Below are 15,911 nucleotides of genomic sequence, written 5' to 3'. Positions count from 1 at the left end.
ATCTACTGTACGGTTGAGCTCTGTAACAAAAATTCACATTCAGATATGATGGAACCCTCTGTATAATGGCTTAATTTGTGCATTTGCTCAATATTTGTGAAAGAAACAACAGGCATCAGCAGAGTTAATAATATCTGAGCGAGAAAAAAAGATTAGCTGAGGGGAGGTCTTAGTTCATTTCTTCTTGATGTAATAATAAAAATAATACTTATATTTGATACAGTGCCTTTCATGTCAGGGAGAAGTTTCAAAGCACATCACAGGATTTACTGTAAATTATAATGACCGTGGGATTTTTAACATCTGTTTGGATAAATGGGACAGTCGTTTAATGACTCATTCAAAAGATGGCACCTCCAAAAATGCAACACACCTCAGGCATTGCACAGTGCGCAGTGTCAACTGAAGTGTCAGAAGTGTCAAATGGGTTACTTGTGACCCATTGACTATAGAATCATAGAATCATAGAATTGTACAGCACAAAAAGAGGCCATTCAGCCCATCAAGTTTGTGCCGGCTCTTTGAATAGAGCAATTAATGTCAATCCCACTCCCTAATGACCCAAATATCCCAGTTAGAATAGACTGTAAAATATGCCATGTGGATGGATGGCACTGGCAGAGGAGGGGGTTTATTTACAGTGAGTGCATGAGCATATAATCTGATGAGGAACTCCAGGAAATGAGCTCACAAGTAAGCTTTATCCTGCAGAATGTCACAAATATTACTTTTAGGTTTTATTTTTAAAGTTGCTTCCCTTTCTCACGCACCATTTTGTGTTGTAAGAAATAAAACATTGGAGCAAATGGGGAAAATAGCAGTAATGTTGCTCTGAAATGACAAATAGTCATGTTTAAACTAATGTTTAAAGTATACGAGGAAACAATTCCACTGCTTGGTAAATTTGGAGGAAATCATATTAAAAGCTTTTATCAACCTGTGAAATTGAATGAAAAAGCTAATTGCAGCCTTTATGGAGTGATTATTTTGGGGGGAAAAAGACTCAAAAGGAAGAGTTGCTTAATGATTTATCTTTACTCACATTTTACCTTTAATCCCCAATTTCAATCCTGTAGATTTTCATATTCATATTCATCATTCAATGTAAAGTGAATGTGCTGCTACACTTAGGAAACTGCACCTAGTAGACCCCACTGGGGGAAAAAACAACTACTGTGCCTCAAAAAGACAAGTCCCAACTAGTCTCCAAGTTCACCGGACAAAGCATTTTGAATGCAGCACTGCCATGAAATTCACCCTGGTATACTGAATAGATGTGAATATAAGAAAGGACACCATTTAAAAGAAACAATGCATTCAATGGACCTCAGAGAGATTGTACTTACAGATTTCAGCGATACTGGAAAACTTGAACGGATGCATTCTCTCAGGAGAAAATCTCTCGTTCAACTTGTATCATGAGAAAGAGCTGATGAGAAAAAGTCTGACTTCCTGCCTTCTGTTGTCTCTTGACAGTTCCAGTAACTATGTTGTATTACAGCTAAGAAGACCACACAATTTCCTTCCAAGTAAAAACAAGCCAAGGTAATTTACCCTATTAACCAATCACCTTGTTCATTCAAGAGGAAACTGTATTTGATAATTAAAATGAATACGAAATGTATGCTGATCGCAACTTATGTGTGGTTTGACTTTGGGGTGTGACACGTGTCTTATTCTGTAATCTCATCATCAGTGAACTTGCCAATGAGTTGAAATATTTCTGCAGTATTTACACAAGGTAACAGCTCCTCAAGCTTCCAAACCCCAAGTGTATAACAAGGGTTCCAGACACATTAGAATCCAATTGATCTTATAAAAAAAATTGTAAAACAAAAGCTTGCAGAACACTTGTGAAAAAAATATAATATATTTTTTTACAAAATTCGGAAGTTCTGATTGGCATTGCAGTTCCCCTATGGGAGATTGTGCAGTCCTGCAGCCTGATGCATGTCCTGTATCCTTTTCTTAGACAGAAAGAAATCTAATCTTCATCTGTCAGACAATTTTGTTTCAAGTTTAATATCATGCAAAATTCAGGAAAATTCTGAAATTCAATATTAATTTGGAAACTTTTTTTTAAGAGCTGCGGAAAACCAGTTTCCAAATTAAGGCTGAATTGCTAAAGCACTTTACAGTATTTACTGTTCTTTCTATTTAGGAGCATAGGAAAAGGAGTAGGCCATTCATCCCCTCAAGCCTATTCCTCCTTTCTATTAGATCATAGTTGATCTGTACCTCAACTCCAATTATCCCCCTTTTCCCCATATCCCTTTATACCCTTACCTAACAAAAATCTATCCACCTCAATCTTGAAAATTTGAATGGATCCAGCATTCACTGCCTTTTGGGGGAAGAGAGTTCCAAATTAAAATTAAATTAAAATTAAAGAGTTAAAAATGAAAATGAAAGAGTTCGAAATCCAAAGAGAGCAAATTCAGCAGCCATCACCGAATGATCAATTTATCTGGGGGATTGTTGTCCAGGACAACGGGAGAAATTATTTTCTCTTTTCAAATAGCTCTATTGGATCATTAGGGTCCAGGTCAACAGGGCCTCAGTTCAGTGGTTTAGCTGATGCATGGCACCTCTGGTAATTCTGCATTGCAGCGCTGCATTGCAATGTCAGCCTACGCTGTGAGTACATAGTGGGGCTTGAACCCACAACCTTCTGACTCAGAGGCAAGATCGCTGTCAACAGTGCTAGGCTGCCAGGCTAAACCACCATAGCAATCAGCAATTTAAATAATAATAATGCTTGCATTTAGCACAGCGCCTTTCAAGTCAAAAGGGCGTCTCAAAGTACATTTTACAGCAGTGTTTAACATGAAACAGTTTTTAACAGTTGTTTTTCTCCATATATGGACTCAGGGAACTTACTGTGTTTTATGTACAATCCATTTCAGTTCCCTTTAACTTCCTGTTCCATTAAAAGCATTTCCCTGACAGTTACATTTCCATCGATGTGAACTCACACTGTCCCCCACTGTAACTTCATTAATTTCTTCACATTTTCTGACACATTCAAAGTGTTAATTTGAGTTGTTTGTATTTATATTCGTTCTGGATGTTGCATTGGTCTGAATCAGCCCGAATAAGAGGCAAGGTTCTTTCACACTTATGGCTTCCAGTGGTATTTTCTACTATTGAAGTGATGAACACCCCCGTTATTTATTTATGTACTTCGTAGTGTGAGCCAAGAGAGCTGGCCAGGTCTGGACAGAACAACCAATGAACCGTACTTTCTAAACTTTAGGGAAAGCAGTTCTAATTTACCTTCAGTGGATGAGCTTAAACACAACTCTACGCACACTATATTTTGTGTGCAATAATTTAGAATTTTAAGAAAACTCTCCTGTAAATACTTACACACATTATGTTGAAGTACAGATCTATGGTCACCTTCCATGGCATTAGTTAACTGGCTGTTCTTCATGTGTGATCCCAGACAGCATGGGGTGGTGTGAATCGACCATGAGAGACATGACCTTTTAGCCCTCCCATTAAAGCATCTTCATAGTCTCTTCTCATGTCGGAGAACAGCTCAATGTATATCATAGGATTTTCTGTAAAGTGTAACTGAGTATTTTGTGGGTGAAAATAGTAGGCAATTTGTACACAGTAGAATCCCACAATAAGCCATGAAGTGAATTTGGGGGGAATGTTGCCCGGAGCTCCCTTCTCTTTTCAAAGAGTGTCATGGGATCTTTAACATCCACCTAAACAGGTAGAAGGGACTTCGATTTAACATCTCATCTAAAGGATGGTGTCTCCAACAACTCAACACACTCCTAGCATTGCATTGTCAACCTAGAGTATAAAGCCTTCAAAGTCCAAATGTGGAGATTGAACCTAGAACCTTCTAACTCAGAGGTGAGAGTGCTATCATTTGAGTCAGGCTGACACCTTCTCAAGAGTGAGTGGCTAAATCAAAGGTCAAAGCAGTCTGAGAACAACCACAACCTGCCTGGTGAGTTCAACAATAACAACAACCACAACAACAACAAATTGCATGTACATAATTCCTTTCCAAGGATGATCTGTAGTATTGGCACAAGCTGGCTAACTAGAATTATAAAAGGAAACACCGGTAGAATTGTCACAATCTCTGATGAGTTGCTCTGCCAAGACTATTGTGTGAGCCCATGTATTTAAGTACTTGAAACCCTCTATGGTAAGAACAAGATTTTCACAAACCCTGTGCATGGTGGCATCTTACTGTATTGATGAGCTGGCTGTCCGCAGGCCAAGCAAAACATCCAAAGAATTGGGACAGTTCAGGATCAAGGTAAGGGGTAAGTATCGATGGAGACGCATGAGCACAAACAATGTTAAAAAAAAAAGGCAGGTAACATCTTACCAGATGTGGTTGTGTGGTCAGACTGGTTTGTAGTTGGTACAGTACCTTTGTTCTTGACATTGTTGTATCTGTACTCATACATCTTTTAAAATGTACAATAGGTTTGCAACTGAAATAAGGAACCCAGGCCTTTAAAATACACAGCTGCTGCACTAGTGAAAGGACATCACTCAAGTGGTGACCCTATTGCTGTCCTTACCGATGACTGACCTGTCCCTTCCCTAGGGTTTATTCATTGACATTTACGACATTCTGCCAGGCATGGCTCAGCATTTAAACAACCCCAAGTTGCTTATAAATCCAATGAGTCCATTTTCTCTTCGTGTCTCCACTGCCATACTTCTGAAAACATTAATTCCTTTCTGTTGAAGGAACGATTCCATGGGTGTTGGTCAGAGATCAATCATAAACTCAAAGAGGAAAAGTAGTATTGATTACTTGGTTTGCAGGTGTACATTATGTAGAAAATGACTGGTTGGAGTGTGTGTGATATAGAAAAGGTTGTAATGTAGGAAATGGCTAGTTGGTAATAATAATAATAATAATCCTTGCACTTGAAATAGCACCTTATCACAGTGGTTGAGATGCCTCAAAGCTCTTCACAGGACATGCAGTCACTACACTTTACAGCATATTCTGCGAAGCACACCGGTAGAAACTCCCTTCTCTTTTCGAACGGTGCAGTTAGATCTTTAACATCCACCAGAACAGGAAGATAGACGGACATCAGTCGTGAACGACTCATCGGAAGGAGCGCGTCTCCGACGACGCAAACATTGGAGCGTCAACTTAAGATGACGTGCTCCGAGTGGGGCCGCAAGCAGCGCGTGGGCTTTTGGAGGGAAAGGGGTAGGGAGGGTCGAGGTGCGCGATGTGTGATGTGGTGGGGTGGGGGGGGGAAGGGCAGGTTAGTGACTGTGTGATGGAGAGAAGTGGGCAGGTGGGGGGGGGGGGTGGGAAGGGCAGGTTAGTGACTGTGTGATGGAGAGAAGTGGGCAGGTGGGGGGGGGGGGTGGGAAGGGCAGGTTAGTGACTGTGTGATGGAGAGAAGTGGGCAGGTGGGGGGGGGGGGGTGGGAAGGGCAGGTTAGTGACTGTGTGATGGAGAGAAGTGTGCAGGTGGGGTGGGAAGGGCAGGTTAGTGACTGTGTGATGGAGAGAAGTGGGCAGGTGGTGGTGGTGGGGGGGTGTTGTTTGACTGGTTCCCACGGGAGGAAAAGGGGTAACTTTGCACTAGTGTGTGTGTGTGTGTGTGAGCTGTTGGCAGGAAGAAAGAGGCACTGGTTGGTTTGCAGTGCTCTATATATATACATATATATATGTATATATGTGCGTGTGTGTGTCTGTGTGTGTGTGTGTGTGAGAGTGAGAAACAGGCAATAGCTTCAATGTGTTATATGAGGAAGTAAAAGCAGAGCCCAGTTTCCTCGCAGCGCAGGAAAGGGCTGTTTGCTCGGGGGGTGCGGTGCTGACTTTCATCTCCAGGCACTTCTACCCCACCCTCTCCCCCCCCACCCCCACCCCTTCCCTTACACCCACCACCCACACCCACCCACCCACACCCACCACCCATCCCTCCCTCAGTGGGGGTGGCGGGGAGGGAGGAGGTGGTGAAGGGGTTCGAGCTCAGGGCTGTCGCTGACGGAGAGGATGTCCGACTCCTGGCAACACGGGACCATCACCCGCTCCCGAGCCGAGGACCTGCTCTCCAGAGCAGCCGAGGATGGCAGCTTCCTGGTCCGAGCCAGTGAGTCCATCTCGGGGGCGTACGCCCTGTGTGTGCTGTGAGTGCCCCTCTTTTCTTCTAATCTTTTTTTTTTTTTTTGGGGGGGGGGGTTTGGGGGTTTTTTTTTGGGTTGCGGAGAGCTGGAGGGTAAGGGGGTTTGGGGGTGTGGGGGTGGGGGGTGGTGGGATGGGGTGGGGTGGGGGGGGGTATTAATGGGGCAAACCTGTTAGCCTCAACAACAACAACAGCAACAGCCCCCCCCCCCCCCCCCCACCCAAAAAAAAACTTAAGCCACTGTTGGTTTGTACTTTGTTGTAGACCCCGGGGTGGGGGGGTGGGTGGGTGGGTGGGTGGGGGTGAGCGGTGAGGGGTGAGGGGTGGGGGGGTGGGTGAGGGTTGGGGGGGGGGGTGAGGGTGGGACGGTTGGTTTCGAAAGGTTGTGTTGAGAAGCTCAGGCGTTTTCTGCGCACGCCGGTAGTTCTTTTTTTTTTTGTTGCATTTTTGGCTTAACTCCTTTTAACTTTTTAACTCTGTTAACGAAAAGTAATAAGAGCGTCGGTCATTTGGTGGTGCGGTCGGTACGCAATTACCAGATCCTGAGCGGTGGTGGTGGTGGTGGTTGTTGTTGTTGTTGTGGGGCGGGAGAGAGAGGGAGGGAGGGGGGGGTAATGGGTGTAAAAACCCTGCCTGTCTTTGCCTCCCTTCTCTCTCAGGTGCCCAACAGGTGTAACGGTTCCTTGTACCTTCTCACATCATTCCTGGTTGTTGCTCAAACAGATTGCCGCTGTATCCGCTGCGAGAATGTTTTGCGGAGAGCGGAGATCCAGTGGGTATTTAAAGCGCAGCTCAGAGACAGGTTCACAGTGTCTGGCTCTGGCTGTGGGTCTCTTCCATTGGGATGCAACCAGCCATGCTGTCAGGAACAGCAGACAGAGAAGCCCCTTGAGCTGTCACTAGTCACAGCCCTCAGGAACAGCGTCCAAGCCAACTTCTAGCCACTCGTTGGGTTTTGCTCCAGGCGGAGGGGCAGAACGGCCTTCTCCTGTGATTCCGATATCGCCACAATGCAGTGTAGGCGAGAAAAGAACTCTCAGAGAGATCTTTCAAACAACGAGAATCTTTGCATTTGATACGGCGCCTTAATCACGTCGTCTCTCAAAGCGCTTCACGGGATTATACTGCAAAAAAAAAACACGTACTGTGTGTTTTTGAAGGAAAAGTGGCTAAAACACTTTGAAGGAGTTCTCGAACAATTCTCAGAGAAAAATTCGGACAAACCGATTGCAATTAATATGTTCAACACAAACACAAGTTGGAGTCCTGTAGCTCAGTGGTTAGAGCACTCGCTTTGCAAGTGAGAGACCTGAGTTCAATTCCAGGCAGAGGGGCGAAACCTTGGGCAAGTTTCCTTACTCCACACAGAGCCTAATAATAATCCCTCCAAAACCAAAAACAATAATAAATTGGTCAATAATAAATTTTCAATCTACGACTGTTTGTGGGACATTGCTGTGCGCAATTGGCTGCCGCGTTCGCCCACAAATATACAGTCAATTCACTTTACAGTGTGTTCTGTGAAGCGCTTTGGGACGTCTAGAAGGCGTGAAAAGCGCTATATCAAATGCAAGGATTATTATTATTATTAAGTTCCACTAAAAAAGGAACCAAGATCTCAAAACAGGAAGAGAACAACTTGATCAAAACTGATTGCAATACTTCACACATCAAATGATCAGACTATGGAACTGACTGCAGGTGGGAACACTGCCAGTACATTTAAGACAAAGCTGGATAGATTTTTTTTTAGCTCAATAGAGAGTATCATAAGGTATTTTCAAACTTTGGGACAGGTCAGGTATATACCAAAAGTCTTTTACAGTCCTCTTTATTTCTATACAAAACTTACCAGCTTATGAAAAACAGTTGTTCTGTATTGGATGCACCGATCAGACCATCGACAATAGGTTAAGAGTAGGTTCAGTGACTTGGGACGTCCTCCCGACATGAAAGGTGCTATACAAATGTAATTTTGTATTGTATTGGGGAGCCTGCGGTAACTGAGTGACTCAAACAAGTTCTGGGAACCTCAGGGAAACATGGCAAACCAGTTAAATTAAGCACTTTATATCACACAATGATCAGTCTATCTTAATATCTGGTCCAGTGCAGGCCTTGGCAATGCAATGAGTGTTCTCTTAAATTAGCGTTAGGTTTTTGTGAAGTTGCATTAAAAATGATATATGACGCCCTTGACCTAACCACATTGTCATGCATTCTGTTGTAAATGACATTTAGCTGTGGGTCTTGAATAGTGAATATTTTTCTGTAATAATTCAGCTTCGTACTGTGCTGTATTGAAGGGAGTTTCTCTCGGTATCCCGACCGGCACTCTCCAGATTAAAAAATGTTCATTCACTTCATGGCCGTTTGTGGGGAACTGCTGTGTGCAAATTGCCTGCCACGTTTGCTTGGACATAGTCACTGCAGTGTATTCTGTGAAGCTCTTTCACACATTTTGGTTACGTATTAACATACTAACTATATCAAATACAATGATTATTTATTTCATGGATATAATAGTGCGTCCTCCAGCCACTTTGATTAGATAATAATATTAATGATAATAAACGTTACATTTGATATAGTGCATTTCTTGTAGGGAAGACATCTGAAAGTGCTTCATAGGGACCCTGGCCACAACTCCACCAAATAAAATTGATCATTCATTTCGTGGCTGCTTGTAGGACATTGCTAGGCACAAATTGGCTGTTACATTTGACTGCAAATAGAGTTATTGGACTTCACAGGAAAATCCTGAGAGATTAGGGGTAAACCGATTGCATTTAATACGTTTATCATAAGTTCCACAAAAATGAACCAAGGCCTCAAAACGGAACGCGTAGATCAAAATTATTACAGTACTTTGCACAGATCAGTCTATGGAAGAGACTGTGGGTGGGGTCACTGGCAGCAAATTTAAGACGGAGCTGGTTACTTTTTTTTAGCTCAAGAGACAGTATAATAAGGTATTTTCAAACTTTGGGATAGGCAAGGTGTACCGCAAAGAGATGTCTCAGCCATATGATAAGGTGCTGTATTAAATGCAAGGATTTTTATTGTTATTTACTGTGAAGTTTAATGACTGCATTTTGTAGGCAAATGGCTGATAATGTTTCACACCATCTCTATTATAACATCATCCCATGGTTTCTATAGTTGCTACAAAATTCCACCATTGAACTTTTCTCTCGGTCACCTCCCACATCCTTCTACCTTTGTCACTCCTCCTTTCAAGTCTTCACACACAATTGTACTATTCACTTAATACCTGGTATTCCCTGATTCTACAAGGAGAATACTTAGCAGTGTTACTTTCTGACATGACCTCTATTTCTTCTGAGAGTCTAGCAAAGTGCATGCAGTGAAAGCAGCTCTCAGATTAAATGTCCACCTTTAAACACACATTAATGGGATTTGAATTTTTTTTATCCTTCCCCTACACTATCGACTTGCGTAGAGTAGTGGCATAAAGTTGAGTTGAATCTGAAAATTATAATTTGCAATTGAACAGCTCACAATCCTGGGTTTGTTTTTTTTTAGCTTTCTGATAAAATTTGGTTATAAGCAGCTCTTCATTTAAAATGTATGTGTGGTGTGTGGCTGCTGCATTAATACCTTTAAACTCCACCCTCACTGATATGAGCTGGTTTTTTCCTTTAACGTCCAGCTTTAGAGTTTTGTTTTGAACTTTTGAGTTCTTCCCCCCCCCCACCCCCAAGTCTTCCGATTGTAGCCTGGCTGAGAGACACACAGCCAGTCAATGGCCAGGCCTCTGAGCAGCCGCTAGCAACAGCCTGACTCACTTTCATCCTTTTTCTCTTCCTTCCTCGTGTGGTGGATCGTTTGTCTGATCCTTTTGCTGCCAGCTGCACAGAGCTGGGAGCTCCTTGCGTGAGCGGCGATGGCACAAGCCAAAGGTTTTGCACGAGACAAAACCCACACATCAAAGCACTAACGAGCACTGTCGTCCTCACCATTCATCCTACAACTCACTATTTTAACAATATCTTGTCTTAGCCCAAAATTCTCCAAATAAACTAGCTTTCTCACTTCATGGCTGTTTGCATTACATTCCTGTATGCAAAATTGGCTGCTGCGTTTGCTCACAAAATACACAGTCACGTCATTTTACATTATAACACATGAAGCACTTTGAGTCATCTCAACGGCTTTATCAGACCCTTTATCAAATGCAACGATTATTGTTATATTATTTTAATGGTTGGTAACAGAACCAAGGAACTGAGTGTATCAGTGGTGCCTCTTCACTCTACAATAGGTGCTCAGTTTAAGGCACAAAGTGTCTCCAGGCAGCAGTGAGGTGGATGAATCAGTCCAGGATGCATTTGAACCCAGGACCAAAACCCGTTGCTAACTAAGTCCTACAAATTCCCTCCATAAAGATCTCCAGAATCTGACTTGCTTTTTCAATAAGCAAAAAAAGAGAAAAGAATACATTTACTACCTTTTTGTTTATTTTATTGATTTCTGTGATCATAATGTAATATGGTGCATGTTATGTCAGGGTGCTCTGTGCCCTGGCTAAATTGTCCGTTTCTGGGCTTAACTCGGACTTTAAAGTCTATTCTGTGAAGTGCTTTGAGACATCTAGAAGACGTGAAAAGCGCTATATCAAACGCAAGGATTATTATTATTATTATAAGACTTAAAACACAGAAAGATTGCTGTCCAGTTATGACTGAAAAAAGAAATACTCATTGTACGTTGCAGCTAGCCTGCCCAAACAAAAAAGAGGAAGAGACAGAGCAAACAAAAAACCCGAGTGAGAACAGAAAGGAGAAGTGTTTGTGTGAAAAGTCTGCAGTAGAATAATTGTACAGAGGACCCTCCCACCTACCCCCACCGCCACACACATACACACAAACAGGAGATGTATGTGTGGGGCAGGTGGAGGGGGGAAGCAGGCATGTTCATAGAGCCTGTGGGATTATTCCAAACAACGCAACCCATTGTCCAGGAATGGTTGTCTTTAGATTGCTGAACAGGCAGCTCCAAAACAGCAGGAGCTCCTTAAGAGGGGGAGGAGGAGCCCCTTAATATCTCCTTGCAACCAAAGCATTGTCTGTGTCCAAATGTACTTACTAAACAGGTAAATGTTGGAGCTTTGGTTTCCTGAATGGTTCATTTGGTAAGGGCTGTGTCAACACGGACCTGCACCATAGATGTCTGGGCTGAGCTGTCCGATCTCAGTTGGAGACACAGTAATTGGTCTCAGTATCCCTACACTAGCTAAGAGTTCCCGCTCTCTTCACTATCCATTGATTCTGCTGAAACGTCTGCATGGATGGATGTCAACTAAGGTCAGATTGGCCTCACCCTTGAGTTTATTCTCCTCATGCATCCCATGATTGCATCTCCTGGTGACAGTCTCTGTCCAAGCTCACATGTAAAGCACAACTACATGGGTGATGCACCAAAGGGTAGTCAGTGTCCATTGAAAAGACATTCAACTCAGAGGCTGTTAAACTGTCCTTTTCAGACCCTCTGGACCTGGTTTCTGCATGGCAGAAACAAAGGACTTTTTTAGGAAGTAAATTATTTTGTTTTTCTGATATGTTCATTAATTTTAAACCCTATTTTTAACCTGAAATGGAAAGCCATCCCGAGTGAATATCGTGCCGATAAATATTTGTGAATTGTAGCACAGAGACACAAAATCATCTCCCAGTGGGACTCGATTCTTTGTATTTATAACTAGATTATTATTGTTTATGGAAATTAATCTCTGGACAATGTGGAAACATGATGTTGAGGGGAAGGTTGTATACTCTGCAGACAGGAACCGTCTCCCGAGAGGAGAAAGTACAGACTGAATTTCTAATTCAGGAGATGTTTGTTCCATTGTCAGAACATCCCTGTCACTCCCTATTGTATGGGAATAACAGGTCACGAAGACATAATCCTGGAAAACATACCACAAAAAAGACTCAACCATTTTTGCTGCAACAATAACTTGTATTTATATAGCACCCCTTGTGAGGCGTAGCAGCCCAGAGAGTTTTCACCTACACTGTAGTTACCTACACACCAGGAATTGCCTAATCAATGAGAAGAGACCTAACATCCATTTGATTTGGGTTCTTAATTGTGTTCCAGCCAGGGAAGGATTTTAATTCTGAGCAAGGAATGATTCTAGTTCCAGGAAGGGAATGATTCCCAATCCAGCCATTCAATAATTTTGGTTGCTTAATCAGTCCTGGACAGTGAATGATAAAAGAAAATTGAGGAGCCACAAGCAACGAGGATGTTAGCAGATTTTTAAGTTTAAAGTATGAAAGTGGAACTCGAGGATGTGGGTTTAAGCATGAACAAGTCTGATGTAAGATAATACTCATAATAATAATTTGGCATAGTGCCTTTCAAGCTGGGAGGAAAGTCCAAAGCACTTCACAGGGTTTCACTGTGTTTTTATAATGGGGCCAGGAGAGCGCCTCCTCAACCCAGTTCAGAATCCAACAATAACAACAACAACTTCTGTTGAAATCAAAAACATGATATATCAATTCTTGAATTTGATTCCATTTCAACAACTTGAAATATAGTGCCCCACACACAGGGTAGCATCCCAGAGCGCTTGATAAGGCAGAGCCTGATGCCGAGCTGGCTAGAGGAGGGAGGAGGAGGTGACTGTAGGCATGGTCGAGAGAAAGGTTTTCTGATGCGATCTGAAGACGGGGAAGGATGGGGCAGGGTGGAGGGATAGAGGAAGAGTGTTCCATAGTTTTGAGGTGTAGTGGCTGAAAGTGCGGCCACTGATGATGAAACAGAGAACACACGGGACAAGCAGGAGGCCGGAGTCAGTCGAGCGGATAAAGACAGCGGGTAGTCGGTTGGGTAGTAAGCAGGTCAGAGAGGTAGGGAGGTGCCAGGTCATGATGGGATTTGAAGACGAGTGTGAGGATCTTGAAATCGATCCAATGTCAATCAGTTGAGATGTACACAGGAGAGAGATGGGCAACTACTCTGAGCGCTCACAGCCTACTCTGAACACACTCAAACCCAAATTATGGAATCAAGTTCAAGAATTGCTGTACCATGTTTCTGATTTGAGAATAGCACAAACATACTTTCATGAGAAGGTCATCAATATTGGTCAGTAATTGACTGGATTGCTTTGAGGTTGTTTTGTGAGTGTGGTTGCAAATATCTAAAGCTACAGCGAGGCCCCGAACCAGTGAACCTACCAATCAATACACTTTATTTACAATCTGTTCCAAAAGCCAAGGCCAGAAGATTACACTTCCACTCTCCAAGGGGCTATCCAACCTATGATGTGGCTAAAGCATCAATTTCTTGTCCCAGTCACTCAATTCTGCCCATTCTCTCTCACTGTTTTCTTGCTCCATTTGTTTTATTTTCGAGGGCCACTTCCAGCTCTTTATCCACACATTGAAACTTGAAAAATACCTGCTTTTTGTTGAGTTACATAGAGTATTAAGGCAAGGAAACAGGCCATTCGGCCCAACCACTCCATGCCAGTGTTTATACTCCACACAAGCCCTCAACCCTCCTATTCCTTTCTCCTACCCTCTCTATTCCCTTCTTTTTCACGTTTTATCTTGGATACATTCTCACTCTCTGCTTCTCCAAAGACTCTTGTTGGAGATTTTTATAATTTTAAACAAATATCAATTTACTCTGACATCTGTTTTACTAACAGCCGTGAAGCTCTAACTCTTCTTCTGGTTTCAGTTCCTTTTTTGCTTTTTGCTTCCTCTATTCACTGGCTCACAAACGCTGAGGTCTGGGGTACAATTTTCTCAAAACTGTATCCATTGGTGTCAATTTGTGCTGTGAATTTGGGGGAAAAAAAGATCAGAATAATGTGATTCAGATTGAGGATAATTTGAGGTTAGCGAGGCTGTAGGATTGAGGAGAGTGCTCATAATCTGGCCTGACACTCTAATGCCATGTTGCATTGCTGAAGGCAATACTGTATTTCAGCTGAGGTATTAAACGGTGCTCTCACCTGCCTGTTCCTGTGGATATTAAAGAACTGTGGCACTATAGAGAAGAGCGAGGACTTCTGGTTCTTGGAATATATATCTCTTTCTTCAAAATCTGATAACCTCTCCCACCCCAAAAAAAAACTGTTCCGCTCCAGCCTTTTGCATTTCCCTCATGCCCTCGTTCCACCATCGCTGGCTGCGCTTTCAGCCACTACGCCCCGAAACTCTGGAACACTCTCCCTCAATCCCACCAACTTGCTCCCTCCTTCCCCATCTTCAGATCGCGGCTGAAGACCTTCCTCTTCAACCATGCTTACCGTCACCTCCCCCTCCCCCTGGCTTGGCATCGTGCTCAGCCATTATAAAGCACTCTGGGATGCTTCCTTCCACGAAGGGCACTGTATAAATGGAAGTTGTTGTTGTTGCCTTTCATCTCATTGCTGTTTATGAGATGAACCTGCAGCAGATTAACAGCTACAACTATCAACATAATAGTCTAATTTGTCTGCAGTATTTAGTATTTTATATACTTTGATGTTCCCTTTTAACCACATTCTTTCCAGCCTCTAAAGCTTAACTTTCTCTAATTTTTCTTCATAGCACATTCTCATTACGCTTTGAATCAGGCTGAATGCTACTCTCTGCAACTTATTTCAGGCGAACCTTTTGTTATTTTCAGTCTCTAAGTTCTCTCTCCCCTGCTGAGCCGTTTGTGTGTTGTAAGGAAGCAGGCCTTCACTGCACTGACTCCTCTGTGCGTCAGCACCGGTGGGACTGAGTCTCACAGGAAACCACAACTACAGATGCAGGCACCGAATCGTGAAAGTCTTGCATCTTTCACAACCAGAACGCTCGGAACCCAGGGGGCTGACTAGCGGGTGATGTGGGACCACTTGGCAAGAGTGAGGAGGTCAGGACAGGTGTGACCGTGACTCCTGTCAGAAAACTGAACTCTCGACTGATCTACTTCAGGTTACTGTTGATCTCACCCTCCCTTTGCTGACACAAAATGCTGTCTCCCTCCCTCGCGTAGAGAGCTTTAAGGTGAAGGATCCCTCCTCACGCCGTTCTCCTGGGTTCGCTTTAAAAAAAAGTAGGCTATTAATCTTGGAAGACCATGAACTCCCTGTAGTTCAGGCTCGATGGGCTGAATGGTCTCCTCCTGTTCTTGTTTTCCTGTCTACCCACGCATTGAATAGATTGGGTGGAACTGTCATAAACTCTGTTGCTAACCTCCAACTACAGAAACGTTTGGGTGTGGGTGTACATGTGGGAACTTATATTGGGATAGCTTGGAAGTCAGAGGAAGGAGTGGACATCACACATCAGTGCAGAGAACTGGTGCGATTGCGACTCCCATCTGGAATCTGAACTCAAGACTGATCTACATCAGGATCCTGTTGGTTTTTCCTTTCATTTTTATTGTAGAGAAAACATCTGGACAGATAAAACGTTCCAGTGCACATGTGTCTTGTTTAGAGTTTCACCTGTCTGTGTGTCTGAGTTAAAATTGGAAAAAAATCTGAAATTATCTACTACTTTCAGGGACCTCTGAAGGCAGGGATGGCAATCCACAATCTTAGTTCAGTGTGTCAATGAAATGGTTTTAAAATGAAGATGGACACTTCATGGGATGTTCTCCCGAGGTGAAAGGCACTATATAAATACAATTTGTTGTTGTTGTGATTGTTGCCACTATCTGTGCGCTTGCCTTTCAGAACTCGCATCCATCAGAAGCACCTTGGGGTATACCAGGGTGGGAAGGGGGAGAATAAGCAGTGGCGGGGTTTGTGTCA

General features: G+C 43.1%; 1 protein-coding gene across 3 annotated transcripts in view; it reads left to right on the top strand.

Moving 5' to 3' along the window:
- The first annotated feature begins 5,946 nt into the window (after window positions 1-5,946).
- Window positions 5,947-15,911, top strand: part of inpp5d (inositol polyphosphate-5-phosphatase D) — a 42,228-nt gene continuing 32,263 nt past the window's right edge. For all 3 annotated transcript variants that reach the window (XM_007904490.2, XM_042339116.1, XM_042339115.1), the window contains exon 1: window positions 5,947-6,143. In XM_007904490.2, coding sequence (XP_007902681.1) covers window positions 6,010-6,143 — 134 coding nt within the window. In that variant the 5' untranslated portion in view covers window positions 5,947-6,009. The remainder of the gene's footprint in view (window positions 6,144-15,911) is intronic.

This window comes from Callorhinchus milii, unplaced genomic scaffold (assembly GCF_018977255.1).
Source record: "Callorhinchus milii isolate IMCB2004 unplaced genomic scaffold, IMCB_Cmil_1.0 Scaffold11, whole genome shotgun sequence".
NCBI lineage: Eukaryota > Metazoa > Chordata > Chondrichthyes > Chimaeriformes > Callorhinchidae > Callorhinchus > Callorhinchus milii.
The sequence above is the reverse complement of the archived record's forward strand: the minus strand, read 5'-3'. Positions and strand labels throughout refer to the sequence as shown.